Raw genomic sequence first — 16,903 nt, 5'->3', positions numbered from 1 at the left:
ATCAATGATTCTGGTTTCTTTTGTTTGTGATCTTTTTTGATCACAGTAACAGGACTGATGAAGAGAATTCAGATGACTCATTTACTCAGATAATAACATTAATCTTTCACTTTGCTTTTTTACATAGAACTAGCCCTTTCTTCTAGCTGTACATATTCAAATTTAGATTTGTGATAGTATAATCTATACATAATGTTTTGTTGTGTATTATTTTATTGTAATAGAACCATGGAAGGAAAAGCAATGAGTAGTCTATGTGTTTTTCCTTATTCCCCAAACTTTTTTACTTTTCTGTGCTTAGGAGACTCTACAGACAAAATGAAAACCCTTAGCCATTTAAAAATAAAGTTATCAACACATTTCAAGCATATGATATCACTGTTTGTAAACTCTTGTGTTCGTTAAAAGTAAAATCTTGTGAGAATTGCTAATAACAGTAATTAAATGTGTTGATTGGGTATTTATCAATGCTCACTGCACTTCATTTACAGTTTGAGATTTTGAAGCTACAATTGGATTCCACAGTCCAAAGAGACAAGTATAAGCAACATTTCTCTCACTTTGCTCTTATTTGCCAAACTTCCAAGTAAATAGAGACCAGAGGGCATCATTAACACATCATCTGTTCTGGCTTGGTCATGCTAGAAAATTATTTCACACTGTAAGTCATTGGGGAGATAGTTGTACTTAGCGAAGATAGGAAAATATTTATCACAGAACTTTATTTGAGGAACCAAATGTTTGGGGAATTCTCAGACTATTAAGCAAAGGCAAAGTGTAAACCTGAGAAAGAAAACTTTAGCTGATGCAAGAGAGGCAAGAGATATTCAACATATGTACATATTCATAAAGAATACACGTTTATTGCCAAAATTAAACACATATAGGTACATCTGCTTCAACTTGGCCGAAAATAAAAGTACAAATCCCATAGTTTTCCCATGGTTGGCCCCACTTCTTAAAATAGGAAAGAGGGGTAGATTTTGCAGCCAGACAGACGGGCTCAAATCTGTCTCTAACTTCTATTGCTCTATCTTCTTGGATACCTTATATTTCTTATTCATTTATTCCTTAGAAAACATGCATAGAGTGACTTCTCTGTGCCAGGTGTGGTACTAAGCATAGGGTACAAAGATGAATAAAGCACAATGCCTAACTTCTATAATTCACAGTCCAGTGGAGGCAGCGGGCATTTTAATATAAACAGTAAGTGCATCGATAGAAGTGCATGGGGTATTTGGGGAGTTCAGAGAAAGATGCCTATCTAGCCTGAGGAGATTATAGATTGTTTCCTGGAGAAATAACCTCAAAGAGGAGTTTTTTCAAATGAGTAAATGTCAGCCAATTAAGGGAGGTGGAGTGGAAGAGGAGGCCATTTCAGGCACTAGGGGGCTGTAGGATCAAAGGCATACAGGAACTACAAAGAGAGCTGGGATTTTAAACCAGGCTCATCTGGTTCCAAAGCCTGAGGATGTGTCTCAGTGCTTCAGGATTCTGCTCTACACTAAAGTGCTTGGGGCTTACACGAAGCGTTCAACCAATATCATTAGCTAGGTAGATAAGTTATTTTGCAGATAGATATCAATATTATGTATTATATGTAAATATATATTTTATATGTATATATACACACATTTTATGTGTTATTTTTTAAAGAAATAAAAATTCACAGCCTTTCAAACATACTATATGCCAAACACTGACACATTGCAGACTAACAATGTGAAAATGTGTCACCAGGTTAACTTCCTTCAGTGTAGACTTTGGAATAAATCTTTGGCTATATTCTTTTGCATAATTGTAATTGTAAAATTTATTAGGAGAGAGGATGATGTTATTCTGCACTAACTTAAAAAAAATATATATATATTTTTTAACATTATATATATATAACATTATAACATTATATATATATACATATATACATTATATATGTATATATGTGTATATATATATATATATATATAAATATAATGTTTGCCTATGTCAGCTTTTCTGAGTCAGCACTACCTTAGCACATAACAATAAAATAGCAAGAAATAATGCTAATAATGTCTGTTTGCTGAGTGTTTCTACATGCAAGGCCCCATGCTAGACATTATGTCTCACCTAATAATTAATAGTCCAGTGAGGTAGGTAATACTATTGTCCTCATTTCGTGAGTAAACTAAAGCTTAGAGTTTTTAAGTAATTTTGTCCAAATAATAGCTGATAAATACTGGAGCCAGAGTTTAAACCCATGACATCTGGCTCCCAAGCTTGCCTCTTCATCACAAATCATCTTCTTGAAATAAGGGCTGAGTATTCACATTATTTATATTTATATCATAGCTTTCCAGCAGCAGCCATGGTTGAAAAACATTACTTTAATACATCACATTGTGAAACTGTTGGCCAGTAAACAAATTTTAGAGTTTATCATCTCAATTATTGCTTATCTTACCTATTTATGAAGAGGAAAGTTTGCCGTTGATAAACCATTGTGAGTGGCTTAACATTAAGCCTCTAAAGTCACTTTAATTGATAAATATGCTGATAACTTTTAGTTTGTCTGAGTCAATGATTTCTTTCTCCCAGGAAAAATTAAAGACAGAAACAAATTAGATATTAAGGCTGATATGAATTGACAATAGAACCAGCCCCAGTCAAACATTCTAATCGAGTTAGAATATTGGAGAAGCATAAATTCACCGGGATCTTAGAGACTTGGGAAAGGGGTTTTAGGATGTGGAAGAAAAGGTCAAGACCTGTCAAAGACAAATTTACTTTCTTACATTATCTAGATTATTTGAGTGCAGCATTCAAAATATCTCTCTGAATAATTGTTTTGTTGGTACACTTTATCATTTGCTAAATTTAAAAATGCAAATCATTCTTTGTATATATCTTTACACATTTAAGTTAAAGTTCAAGCTCTTGTTGACTATGTACAACTAAACAGAAACTATGATTCACGAGAAACCAAAATGAGCTGGCATTTATATGGTTTGCCCTACTTTCTTGGCAAATATTTATGATTTTCCAAAGATTGGATTATTGACTTCAAAAACCAAGTTTAAAATCAGGATGGAACTTTCCAGTTCAATGATCTCTTAAGATGGGATTATTTTTATTAACAATAAATCAGTACCAACAAACTTCCTTGCTAGTATGTTTATTTTCATTTTCTCCTGAGTAGAAATTTACATGAATACTCCTCTTTGAAAAGAGAGTGGAGCATGAGGCTGTTTTGATTGGAAATTGTCTGGACTTGCAGAAGGAGAATCATGTTGTTGAAATCACTTGCTTGGTGTTTACCACAACAATATAGTATATCAAGCTAAGGCTCTTTCTGTAGATGCAACCAAAAATTATTCTCAAAGGAAATTTATGAGAAATGGATTCTTTACTCATAGAATCCACTAGAGACTGGATAACTTAGTTTGGAAATGGGCAGACAGTTAGCAAGCTCTGGAGTCTAGAAAGCAAGAATGCCAACAATACCAAGAGCAGTATGGTCATGATTTTACCACGTGGATGGAATGGAAACGCGTGTGTTTTTATTGTTTTCTGCTAATCATTCTGCTAAAGACCATCGTTTTTTCTCCTCTGTTAAAGATTCAAATTCTAGAGAAAGATTTTCTGAACATTTTAGCTTGCTTTATCCTCCCAACTGTTTAGTTGAGGGGAAGGGCAGGGGACCAATCTTCTCATTACAGTTCCAACAGACTATAGCTAGTTGGAATGGAAAATTTCTCAAAAGCTAATTAGATTCCAGGTAGAAAATGGACTTTGGACAACCAAAAAACCAAAATACTTTCTGCGGTGAATGGAAGCTAGAGTAAAGCAGGCAATATGGCCAAACAAAGTTTTGCTGAGAAGTTAGACTATGGGTTATCTCTTATTATGAGTATTAAAAACAGAGGCTACAAAGAAAGATAGGTATAGGGGCCTTAGTACTAAGTTTAAAAAAAAAAGGTAGAATTATCTGAATTATGAGCTTGTTCCAAGAAAAGTGTGGAATCAATATTAAAATCTAAATAGTAATTTAAAATAAATGTAAAACAGGATGACCCCATCACTATTATTGCTTATACTGTTGCCATCAATATTACTCCAAAATTCTGACTAATGAAGTACAGCAAATATATATATAAACAAGAATCATAACTGTTGAAGAGGAGATAAAAGAGCATTGTTTGAGGATAATATGATTATGTATAGTGAAAACCCAACTGAAAAGCTAAAATAAAATTTTACTGCATGCCAGCCCTAATAGAAAATATAATGGCTTAAAAGAAGATTTATTCACAATAGGCAAAACATGCACATAAGAGTACAAAACATCTAGGAATAATCTTAAGAGGAATGTGTGGAAGGAAATGAAGAACAACACAGAAACTTGCTGTAAGGTACAGAGAACTGTCTAAATGCTTTTGTTCCCTTTTTAAAACTTGACAGAATGTTCTCACAGGTGAAAAAAAGTCAAGGAAGTTTTTGAAATTGGGAGTGATTAGGGGCAATTTGTCTTACTCTATTCGAAATGAAAAGATAACTCCAAGTGCTTTTTAAGTGGACTAGAACAAAAATCTAGTCAGATCAGTGAATCAAAATATGTAGCCCTAAAACAGACTGTAACAGATGGAAGGATTTAACAGATCTTCAGAAGATCATCAGGTTTGTGAACAGAAATTTACATGCAGGAAATGTGCATCTTAGTTTCATTTAAAATTAGCTGCCTTGACCTAACTTACTCATGAGCCTAAGTCACTACTATTAAATAACTAAATCCAAATTCCTGGTGCTACTCAACGTAAAACAGGCTTCAGGAAGTCTGTATGAGAAACAGCTCAATTGCAAATCTATGCTTATAATTTAGAATGTTTGCTCACTTCCTTTTAAAGGATTTTATTTGAAACCACTGTTTGTTCTTCTTTTTTTCTTTCTGAATATGTCATTCTAATAGGCATTGAATGTCTATTCTGATTATACCTCTTGTTATCCTTAAGATTTAGCTGCATTGATGGATGACTGCCTCTCTTTCAATGTAGCCTAAAACCCAGCAATTGAACTTGTTTTACTTCATGCAGTTTATATTTTGAGTCCTACCATGCCTGGCATAACCTTTAAATATATATGGAGGGATCCTTCAAGACACTTTTATGAGCTGAAGTAGAAAGTAACAGGCAGAAACTTGATTTAATTTCTATATTTTTTTTTTTAAGTAATTAAAAGCACTGAAGTGGTCAACAATAGGGAAATGGTTAAAAAATATCTTTGTACATCCATACAATGTACTATTATACGGTCACCAAAAAAAATGTTGTTTTTAAGAATTTTAAATAATACAGTTCTTTCAGGAGGTGAGAAGTAAATTATATCTTTATTTTTTATTTCTATACAGTATTTGATTTTGGTTTTTTCCTTTATTTTCTAAATTTCCTAAAGTATGAGAATCAGCAAAACTTATTGTAAAAAGATGAAAATCAAGATGTTAAGAACTGGAATATATATTAATAAGGATTCATGATAAATAACAAATTATATATACATAGCTATTTAATAAATAACATTTAATGTATACTTTTAGTTGGTTTTACAAAAAGACATATAGAGTCAAACAAATGAATGACAAAGTCACTCTAACTTGCATTTTCAAATGCAGCCCCATATTTTCTACCACTCAACAACTGAGTAAGGGCCCACTGTCAATTTAATGGCAGTTCATGTAAAAGCAGAAAAGGATTTTTTTTAAATATAGGACCTTAAATTCTAGACTTTCAAAACTTGATATGTATATTAAGAATGGCAAAGATCATATCCACTATATCTCAAATAGAAACAAGATATAAGCATCACGTCTCATTATACATTCTTTGACTCAAATAATTGGTAAGAGACCCTACAGTTTGTACATGTGGTTGATGATGTTGCGCTCATAAATATGATCATCATTTGTTTTGCAAGACAGTAAAATATTATAATGCTATTAACTTGATTCTAAAAATAATTTACTCCTAGATGAATCTTTTTGGAAAATTTTACCAAATAGAATTATTTTCAGTGCTCTTCTGAACCATGGATAAAAAAATGCATAAACCATTGGATTAAAAGTAGAGTTCAAGTAGCCAAACCAAATCAATGTGTCATTCAAGGTGGGTGGAATAGTATAGTCCAGGAAAGGATCCATGACTGTACAGACAAAGAAAGGACACCAGCATATTAGGAAAACTCCCACCACAATTCCTAAAGTCTTTGTTGCTTTCCTGTCTTTGCTTTGTGAAATTCTGTTTTTCTCTTCTAATCCAATTTGAAGTTTGGGATTTGAATCATTAATTGATCTTGCCTGCCCTTTAGCAATAAAATATATTCTACAATAAACACACAACATAATAGATCCAGGTATATAAAAAGAAGTCATAAAGGCCAATATCCCAGATGTTTTGCTAAAGAAGACAGAGCAACCCCCAACGCAGTGAGTGTGTTTGTAATACATCTGCTCAGCTCCTTTGATGTTTAGCTCCATAAAGATCATTCCAAATGCAAAAAGAGCAGGGACGCTCCAGCTAATGAAGATCATCACAAAAATAACCAAGATACTGATTTTGGCTTTGTATCTCAGTGGGTCACACACAGCGAAGTAGCGGTCAATGGAAATGAAGGACAAGTGGAAAATGGATGCTGAGCTAAGCATAATATCAGTGCTGGTGTGAATTTTACAGAAGACTTACCAGCAGTGCTCAACAGATCTCACCATGCTATACGGCATGACCAGGCATCCCAGCAGAAAGTCCACAGTGGCCATGGATTGAATGAGCCAATTAGTTGGGGTATGAAGTTGCTTGAAGTGTGATATGGAAATAATAACTATCAGATTGCCAACCAGTGTGGTCAGAATTATGATCATCATCAAACTGTATAGAGAAGCACGGACATCATTTGACCAGCTGCTTTTCACACAGGAAATATTAATTATATTGTGGCAAAAGGACATGTTTTTGAGGGCTATCCACCACTTAATTCTTCCTTTGTGTGCTGAGGAATCTTTCTTTGAAATCCATAATTGGGTTAGAGTCCTTTCTTTTATTTCCATATGCCTATCCTAGAAACCTGGAAAAAAGAGAGAGAGAGAGAGAGAGAGAGTGAATCATTGGCAATTTGATTCCTCTTACTTCTAACACATTTACCTATTACTTCTTGTTAAAAATAATTATTTGGAGGAAAAGCTGTTACTTCTAAGTTTAGTTCAATGGTTCAGTTCAACAATTTATTAACATCTACATGATGCCAGACACTGTGCTAGAAATGAAAAGCTAAAATTATTAGGACGAAATAAATGAAACTGAATTTTTATAGGTCAGAGAGTGTCAAATGATAAAATTTTTATATGCTTTAATCACTGGAAACAGTTTTTGCCCAAAGGAAAGTTTTGTGAAAGAGACTTACATTCTAAAGAGTAGATACCAATTGCCAGAAAGTTTAGAATTGAAATATCTTAGTGAAAAAAATGTAAAATATTTGAAATGTGCCTCTTATACAGAAGTAATATCTACTAATGCCTGCTTATGCACTTATGTATATCTTATTTTATAATTGATTGTAATGGAAAGAAACTTACATATGTTTACTACCAGTTTGTCAAGCAATTATACATGTATTCTGTGCATTATTTCTTTTAACATTTTTATATCTACAATATCAACATTACTCTTTATAAGGAAGACATGACAATTTTACTGGAAAGAAATTGAGGCTTAATTTGTAAAACCATTGAAGTTGGAATATGACCTGATGTCTCAATTACTAGTAAGAATTTAAGATGTCTTGAATAATGGCATCTACTTGTGGTTTGAATTATTAAGGATTTTAAATATGCAGACCAATATGTATGGTAAGAAGTAATGTGACATGGAGACAAGAGCATTGAGATGAGAGCCATATCACAGTAGGTAAACATTTCTATAATTTACAAATTGATTCCCCTGGATTAGTCTGGTACCCACTTGGCACTGTACATAGTTATAACAATATTATCGACTATATTTCCTATGCTGTACTTCACATCCCTGTGACTATTTGGAATTACCAATTTGTACTTCTTAATCCATTCATTTTTTTCACCCATCCCATCCCCACGCCAAATCTGGCCATCATCAGTTTGTTCTCTGAATCAGTGAGTCTGTTTTCATTTTGTTTGTTCATTTATTTTTTTCCTTAGATTCCATATATAAGTGAAATCAGGTTGCATTTGTCTTTCTCTGCCTGACTTATTTCACTTAACATAATACTCTCTAGGTCCATCCAGGTTGTCACAAAATGATAAGGTTTCATTTTTTACGGCTGAATATTCCATTGTATATATCTACCACCTCTTATTTAACCAACTGTTTATGAATGGGCACTCAAGTTGCTTCCATATTTCAGCAATTGTAAATAGTGCTGTAGTGAACATAGGAGTGCATGTATCTTTTCAAATTAATGTTTTAGTTTTCTTTGAATTAATACCCAGAATTGGAATTGCTGGGTCATAAGGTAGTTCTATTTTTAATTTTTTGAGGAACTTCTATACTGTTTTTCATAGTGGCTGTCCCAATTTGCAATCCTACCATGAGGATTTCCTTTTCTCTACATCCTTGCCAACACTCGTTGACTTATTGTTGATAGCCATTCTGATAGGTATGATTTCAACTTGCATTTCTCTGATGATTAGTGACATTGAGCACCTTTTCGTCTCTTGGCCATATGTATGTCTTCTGTGGAGAAATGCCTATTCAGGTCCTTCGCTCATTTTTTAATTGTTTTGTTTGTTTGTTTGTTGGGGTTTTTTTGGTGTTGAATTGTATGAAGTCTTCATAAATTTTGGATATTAACCCCTTATCAGATGTATCTTTGGCAAATATCTTTTCCCATTCAGTAGGTTGTCTTTTCATTTTGTTGATGGTTTCCTTTGCTGTGCAGAAAAATTTTAATTAGATGTAGTCCCATTTGTTTATCTTTTGTTTCCCTTGCCCAAGGAGATTTATCAGAAAAAAAGAAAAAAAGAAAAAACATTACTAAGAGCAATGTCGGAGAGTTCGCTACTTCTGTTGTCTTCTAGTTATATGGTTTTGGGTCTTATATTTAAGTCTTCAATCCATCTTGAGTTTACTCTTGTATGTGGTGTAACAAGGTGGTCCAGGCTTTATTTTTTTGAATGTGTCTTTCCAGTTTTCCCAACAGCATTTATTGAAGAAACTGTTTTTACCTCATTGTATATTCTTGCCTTCTTTGTCATAGATTAAATGATCATATAGGAGTGGATTTATTCCTGGTCTCTCTAGTCTGTTCCATTGAGCTATGTGTCTGTTTTTATGCCATTACCATGCTGTTTTGATTACTACAGCTTTGATATATAGTTTGATACTAGGTAGCATAATACCTCTAACTTTGTTCTTCCTTCTCAAGATTGACATGGCTATTTGGGGTCTTTTATGGTTCCATGTAAATTTTAGGGCAATCGCAATTTATGAAACAGATAAAAGTAAAATTTGTTAAAACCTTCTAGTAGGCCTCCTCCTCATGCATCACTGAAAAACCCTAAGGAACCCAGTTTAAAAATGCCCATGGGACCCAGTTTAAAAATGCCCTTTTTATTTCTATTTGATTCTGTAATTCTCAGTTAAATTTTGGAATTTGCAATATATTTTGCAATATACATGGTACATATGTATATACTATACATAGTGCGTATATATCTATGAATATGTGTGTGTGTGTGTGTGTGTGTGTGTGTGTGTATAGAGAGAGAGAGAGAGAGAAGAGGAAGAGAGGAAGAGTTTGGAGGAAGAATGTAAATTTTTGGCAATTAATAAACAATCTGTCACTATGTTGTGAAAATGCTAGAAAATAACAACAGGTGTTAGAATTCCAGGAGTCTGACTTCCTTTTCATCTCTTCCTTTCCCTTTAGGCTAACAATTTAAATCAATACCACATAAAAATATAAATTTATCCAAAACAAGAATTGAAAAAATAGAATATTTAGGTACTAAAATGCAAATTTTAATACATTTAAAACACCTCTCCCAAAACCCATTTCTGTCGTCTCTTCCCAGGTGGAAATAGATTCCTACTAAATGAATCTGTAAGATTTACTTCAATAGATATCCAGGCCTGTTTCATAACAGAACAAAGAGTAGACTAAATCTAGGTTATTTGAACTAAGCAATATTTAAATTATAATTAAAATTTCACTAAAAGAATGATGGGTTTTTTTACTATGCACTTGACTGAATTCTATCAGTTAAGTTATAGATCTTCTACTTAGATTTTTTTTTCTTTTACTTATACTGTTGGCATATTAAAGGACAAAGAAGCACACCCAAATCACTGTTTAGAAGGGTTTGCTAATTAATTACTACCAGTCAAAAAATTATTCTACCTGATATCATCTTGAGTAGGTTCATTCAGCAGGAACTAGGGTCCAAAAGGAAGTAAAGGAAATAGGGGAGAAAAAACTTGTTCAATTTTTAAAGACTAAATTCACAGAAGATGAAAAAGTCATTTGACAACTTTGTATGCATTGTTCTTTCTGCACCTGAAATGTTAGTTTCTCAGATAAAAGCAAACACCTCTGAGGCTTTCTCCTCATGTTTGTACATCCTGATTTCAGACAAATAGAGCCTTAAGTATAATATCTTGGAAATTGTTAATATTAATGACACTTCAATTAAACAATTTGCCTGCCAGCTTAAAAATATTACGCATCATTTTTGTGTTAGTATTTTTACTATTATAATTTATTTTTAGGCTTACTTGTTTAAATAAATGTCCTATGATGATATTATGATTTGAATGCTTATCTAAAAACATGACGTAATAGTGGTTTTGTTTCTTTTCTTTTAGCTTTAAGAATTTAGCTAGCTAGAAATGATAATTATCTGTATATACAAATTATCCAAGTTGAACAAGCAATAATAGTATGGAAAGTTAATAAATCTCTCTTTGATTATCTAGTTAAGCAAACAGTTCTATGAAAATTATATAATCACCTAATGTTTGAAAATCGCATATGAATTAAAAATATATTGGTTGGAGTTATAGTTTAAAATAAATTTGTCTAGCAGGAAAGGAACTCACTGGTAGTAAGCTCTCAATAAAAGGCCATCAGTACTAATACCCCCAGGCCTTTTGTCCCTGGTTTTATTAAACACCCATCTCTAATTGCTCACATAGTCTCTCATCTCCATACTGTTGTATACAACTTCTAAACTGAACCCATGTCCTAATCTGCTATTACTACCATAAATCCTTCTAAATGTGCCCTTTGGAGCTCATGTTCATTTATTACCCTACACTCTCAAAATTCTTTTCTAAATTTTCTTTGTTCTCACTTTGTTCTAACTAAAATTGTTTCTCCTCTAAGGATACTTTATCCCCTGAGGCCTTGACAAAGGTATCTATTTTCTTTCCTGCATCCCTAGCCCCCCATTATACCATAGGACCTGGAGAAAAAGTAAGAGTCCTCTTGCACTCATTGCCATTGCAGATCATTGTCCCACCTTCCTTTCTAACCTTTACCCCTTGCAAGCTTTGAAATTCTGTGTTTAAACTATATCTCTTCTTCTGCAGACATTTATAGATTCCCAAGTCATTTTTCTTTATTTCTTAAAGATGTTAGCTCTTGACCTACTGTCACTCTCTCCAAGGCTACAACCACCAAAATTCTTGATAATTTTGTTGTCCACATGAATGATCTAATACTGGACTTTCAGCTTCTTAACCCTCTGTCTTCCATTGAGAATATTCTCCACTCCATTTTATCTCACACTCCCATGGCCATGCTGTTCTTATAAAAAGGCAGGAAAGAGCTACAAATTTGAAGTTCTGTGATATGTGTAAGCTAAGTTTTTTTTTGGGAGGCGGGGTTCCATCGATGTTCAGGAGACAAGTTCTATGAAGTAATTTTGGACTTATGGGTGAAAAGCTAAAAAAGAAATGATTCAGATGTGAAATTTTCATTGGTAAAAGTTTAAATAAAGTTTATGAATTTCAGATACAATTATCTTTTAGGAAAGACAATCTTGCTTGTGCATAGTGTTAACTGAATGAGTAAACATCCAAGGGCTACGTTAAGGGCATGTTAAGGGAAGGTATGAGAAACATCATAAAGCTTTTTCAAGAACACGCATATATTTAAATTAATATAAAAAAGATGCACTTTAGAAGGTCACTATAGCCAGAGGAAAAAGGGGGGAAAGGGATATAGGGGGAGAAATGATAAGATAAAATGAAATAAATAGAGGTAGTATGTTAGAACGGAGTGAACCGCTATAGCCCCAGAGTCTAGAGATGTCTGGAAAATGTCTAGAATATTTAAAAATGAATGAACGATTGAACGAATGAACAAAAGAACTGAGGAATTCATGAGCTCATTTCTGTGCTCCTTGGGACCCATAATAATTTAGGCACATACGCTTAGCCTGGTTCTGAATTCCAAAGATAAAGAAGAAAACCTTACAGGCATCCAGACAGAAATTCCTTCATTGTGGAAGTGGTGTTTCCACATGTCCAAACCTATTAAAATGTAGACCTTAAATATGTGCAGTTCTTTGCGTATCAATTATACCTCAATAAAGCTGTTGAAGGAAGGAAGGAAGGAAGGAAGGAAGGAAGGAAGGAAAGGAAGGAAGGAAGGGGAAGGAAGGAAGGAAGGAAGGAATGAAGGAAGGAAGGAAGAAGGAAGAAGGAGAAGAAGAGAGAGAGAAGAAGAAAAGAAAGAAAAAGAAAGAAAGAAAGAAAGAAAGAAAGAAAGAAAAAGAAAGAAAGAAAGAAAGAAAGAAAGAAAGAAAGAAAGAAAGAAAGAAAGAAAGAAAGAAAAAGAAAGAAAGAAAGAAAAAGGAAGAAACTCAGGCTTGCATAGGACTTCTCATGTGTAATTTTGAAAGTCAGAGGGCATTGGCATGAGCTTAGAAACAATTACGGAAATAGAATGGCAATTTAATGATCTTATATTCAGCCAAAACAATAATCATATGAAAGTAAAAGAAAGATAACAAATACACATTTGTGATCACCTTCTATGAAACTATAAGAAATACTCTAACATTATAAAAATTAAATCAAAACAAAAATTTTTAAATAGAAAGAAATGAATAAAAGCAACAATAGTGTATCTAAGTTAAGATTTAGTTTAAATCAAACAGGATTATGATAATAGGACACAATGCAAAGCTTGTTAATTAAAGATTTTTGAAATGAAAAAATAAATTTCAAGAAAACACTTAATATTAACCTGTAACTTAAATTCTCAACTGTCACTAACCTCCAGCTATAATCAGGGTTGGTGAGGGGTGACAAGTTAATTTTCTTGACTGGATCACATGATGCAGAACTAATAATTTAATTTTATAAGCAGGGTCAGGCCTGGTTAGTACTTGGATGGGAGACTACCTAGGAAGACGTGGTGCTGTAGACGTAAAAACTAAAAAATAAGAGATTGTAAGTTGACAAGGTCCTTGCAATCTGTGAGGTCGACCAAGGGTTGCCTCTCCAAATAAATAAATAAGTAAATAATTTGATTTTAGAAAGTTTCTCCAGCAGCATTTTTTAAAGTTTAAAATGACTGTATTGTTTAACCCAGCAAAAGTTTACTGCAATCATTCTTGTAACAACAACAAAGGCAAAAAATAAAAGTCTATCAGATGTATGTATATCAGTAAATATGCATGTTTAGAAAGATGTTAAATTAAATGAGTTCATTCTTTCCATATAGAGACAGAAAGATCTCAATGGTATCTTGTCAACTAAAGAAAAAAATTTGCGTAGTGTTTTGAAATACCATATATAGGGCCACACACACACACACGTTTATATAATCATGGAAGATAGGTATAGAACGGCATACTTCAAATTCATTTACTCAGAGATAGTGAGATTGAAACCAAAAAATAAATAAACAAAATGGAGAGAAAATATCAAATTTTAGCAATAATTTTTCTTGCTCTGGTGGTGAAATAACAAGTGAGTTCTATTTCTTCTCTATAATTTCTACATATTCCAAGTTTTCTACTATGAGAACATTTCATTTTTATAACTAGAAAAGATGTTCAATAAAATTAAATGTATTGTCTCCAAATGTTTCAAATGGAACTTTAAAAAAACCATTAGTGAATAATTATTAATACATTTATATTATTTGTGCTTCTTTCATTTGTATAATTCTTTACATGAGTTATTTATCTATTTTACTTTCATATCAAAATCAAATTTTTGCCAAATTTCTGAACTGAACCGATATCCTGCTTTTGTTCTACCCTATAAACTTGCGGAAAAAATTAGAAATGAACTTGATAATAATTATATTCTAAAAATATGATTGCAGCTCTGTAACTTATCCAGTATTCTTCATTAAAATACTAAGATTATTTTTGAAACAGATATTTTAAAAGAGAGAAAGGGGATGGGGAAACAGAATTTTCAAATGTTTAAGTCATGATTCTTGAGATAGAACATCGCTGGAAACAAACTGTTTCCATCCTAGAGAAAAAGGAAACATGGCAAAATCCATTTGTTTGCTTACACATCAACGTGGATTGATAGATAAGAGAAAAACAATCTCCAGCAATATTATGATCAATAGATTATACTTGAAAGTGTTTCTGCTATGTAGACATGCATAAGATAACGTGTCAGATTTAGGTAATTATAACTGAAAGATTCTTAAGTTAATTGATCTACAGACAGGGGAAAGACTGCCTTTGGGAGGAGATGTGACTGCTGCTGCGGGCTAGAGCCACTGCTACTCTATGGCATGTATACACACACACCACACACATATGTGCGCACACACATACACACACACACGCACACACACACAAAGTAGGAAGTCATTTTGAAATGTGCCAGGATTTTTCCTACCAAATAATATTTGTGCAAATAAGATTTTAGTTCTATAGTTTAGTATATAGTAATAATAAAATATATTTTAGTTTAAAAACTTGTAAAAAATTCTATAAAAGTCTCTTTTTATTATGTTAAAATTAGCCAAGTACACAACATGGATTTTCTTATTTATGTCCAAGAAAAGGAGATAAAAAATCATGTTTTAACTTTTCAAATTTTCTAGCTTTCCATAGGGTGAATTTTTCATAAAAGTGACCTATTTTAAAAACACATATAAAGATAACTATATTTAAAAATATATTTTTAACTTTACTTACTAAAGCAGGTATTAAGTAACTAAATTACAGAAACCTTGTTAATTTTCACAATAAATAATCCTAAAATTAATGTATGAATAAATACCAAACCATTGATAAGTCTTATTCTTTCAAGCATTCTCCCTGTAAAAGATTACCTAGACCTGCAGGCTAGTCTCTACAAGCTGATGTACATGGCTGTTCTGTGCATTCAGACCTACCTTCTCAGGTAAGAGTGACCAGAGAGAGCAGATGAGCAGACAGGGGAAACACTGCCTTTGGGAGGAGATGTGACAGCTGCTGCGGGCTAGAGCCACTGCTACTCTATGATAGGCCACAGTTAACAGAGACAGGGTGACGCAAACATTAAAATTTGAAAAAGATAAACTGATAATAAATTTTTCTGAAACAAGGTAAGAGTATATTATCAAGGAATACAACTGGGAGGTGCTTTTATTCTAAACCAGTATCAGGAAGCTAGCATTGAGCAAGCTAAATAGAGAAGGTAAATATTACCATTATTTTAAAAATAATCTAAGCATGAATCACCAGTAACCACAGTCATGAGTAACAGCATATAAATGAAAGCACATATTCATTGAAACTGCTTTAATTGTTGATTGATTTGAAAGAAAAATACTCCTGTATTAGACATCTGAACAATGGAAATAAGTAGCACTGGGGGGAAAAAAAAAAAAGCAGTCATTTTCAAAACAGATGACTTATACCACAAAAGGAATATTTCTAAAAATAGAAATTAAACTCAATAACATCCTATAGTTAGAAAATACTTTAAAGCAGTGGCTTTCAAACATTTTTTAAACCACAATAAGAAGAAATGCATCTTAAATCCTTACTCAAACATATGTAGGTATACATCCATAGCAGAAACAAATGTTTTCATTAAAAAATACCCTTACCACATTTAATTCACTCTGATTATTTTCTATTTTATTTTTTTAAGTTAGCAGGATTTACACCTCAATAATGTTACTAATCACAATAAGAAAAACACTGCTTTAGAGGCTATAGGATCACACATATTTACTACAACAATTTTTTAATCTCTATATATAAAACTTCCAAAACGATCTTCTCCTTATACAGGGAGCTAGAGCCTTCAATATAGCAAAATGAATAGTTGAACAAGTGCAGTTTCTCATTTACAATTATTTGTTTATTCTGCCACAGAAAATCATAGGATCATTACAATAGATTGATTATTGTTTTCAGTTCTTACTCTACTAGCATCTATACCTTTTTCTTTGCTTCATTGGGAGTGGAAGGTATTTCCCTATCCTTTGAACTTGAGCTTTGCCATTTGACTTGTTTTGGCTAAAAGAAGGTAGACAGAAAAAAAAGTGTGCCAGTTCCAAACCTAGTCATTAGAAGTACTCACATGTTTATGAATGTCCTCTGTGTCATCCCTGTGAAGAGAACATGCTCCAACAAAGCCCATTTGTCCAAGGAGGATGAAGGACATGTGGAATGAACTGAGGCATAAAGATATGCAGCATATGGCAGAGCCATTCTAACTGACCCTACAGATTCATGAGCATAAGTTGCTATTTTCTAAGCTATAAAGTTTTGGGGTGGTTTGTTACACCACATTTTTATGGCAATGACTAATTAGATTAAAGCATTTCTGAAAGAAGCCCTTGAGATTTATTACCCCATTCTCCTTCCTTGGAGTTACACTGACACCACAGAAACAATGACACCACACAATGGGTGATCTGTAATATA

At 32.9% G+C, this 16,903-nt stretch overlaps 2 protein-coding genes across 3 annotated transcripts in view; both read right to left on the bottom strand.

Moving 5' to 3' along the window:
* Positions 1 to 16,693, bottom strand: part of LOC120615813 (trace amine-associated receptor 2) — a 30,099-nt gene extending 13,406 nt beyond the window's left edge. The window contains exons 1-3 of one of the 2 annotated variants that reach the window (XR_005656368.1): positions 16,557 to 16,693; positions 6,734 to 7,089; positions 6,043 to 6,171 (exon numbers count right to left, since the gene is read on the bottom strand). Coding sequence is in view for 1 of the 2 variants with exons in the window: in XM_039879065.1 (XP_039734999.1) it covers positions 16,557 to 16,640 (84 nt within the window). In the remaining variant the exon portion in view is untranslated. Of the gene's footprint in view, positions 1 to 6,042; positions 6,172 to 6,733; positions 7,090 to 16,556 lie in introns of those variants that run through there. The other variant, XM_039879065.1, reaches the window with a different exon arrangement.
* TAAR1 (trace amine associated receptor 1) lies at positions 5,947 to 15,451 on the bottom strand. The gene is given in 2 exon segments (XM_039879064.1): positions 5,947 to 7,089; positions 15,379 to 15,451. A coding segment is annotated over 1 exon segment (1,104 nt). The 5' UTR covers positions 7,073 to 7,089; positions 15,379 to 15,451; the 3' UTR covers positions 5,947 to 5,968.
* Positions 16,694 to 16,903: the final 210 nt, after the last annotated feature.

This window comes from Pteropus medius, unplaced genomic scaffold (assembly GCF_902729225.1).
Source record: "Pteropus medius unplaced genomic scaffold, Ma_sr-lr_union100, whole genome shotgun sequence".
NCBI classification, from domain to species: domain Eukaryota; kingdom Metazoa; phylum Chordata; class Mammalia; order Chiroptera; family Pteropodidae; genus Pteropus; species Pteropus medius.
This window is presented reverse-complemented; position numbering and strand designations above follow the sequence as displayed.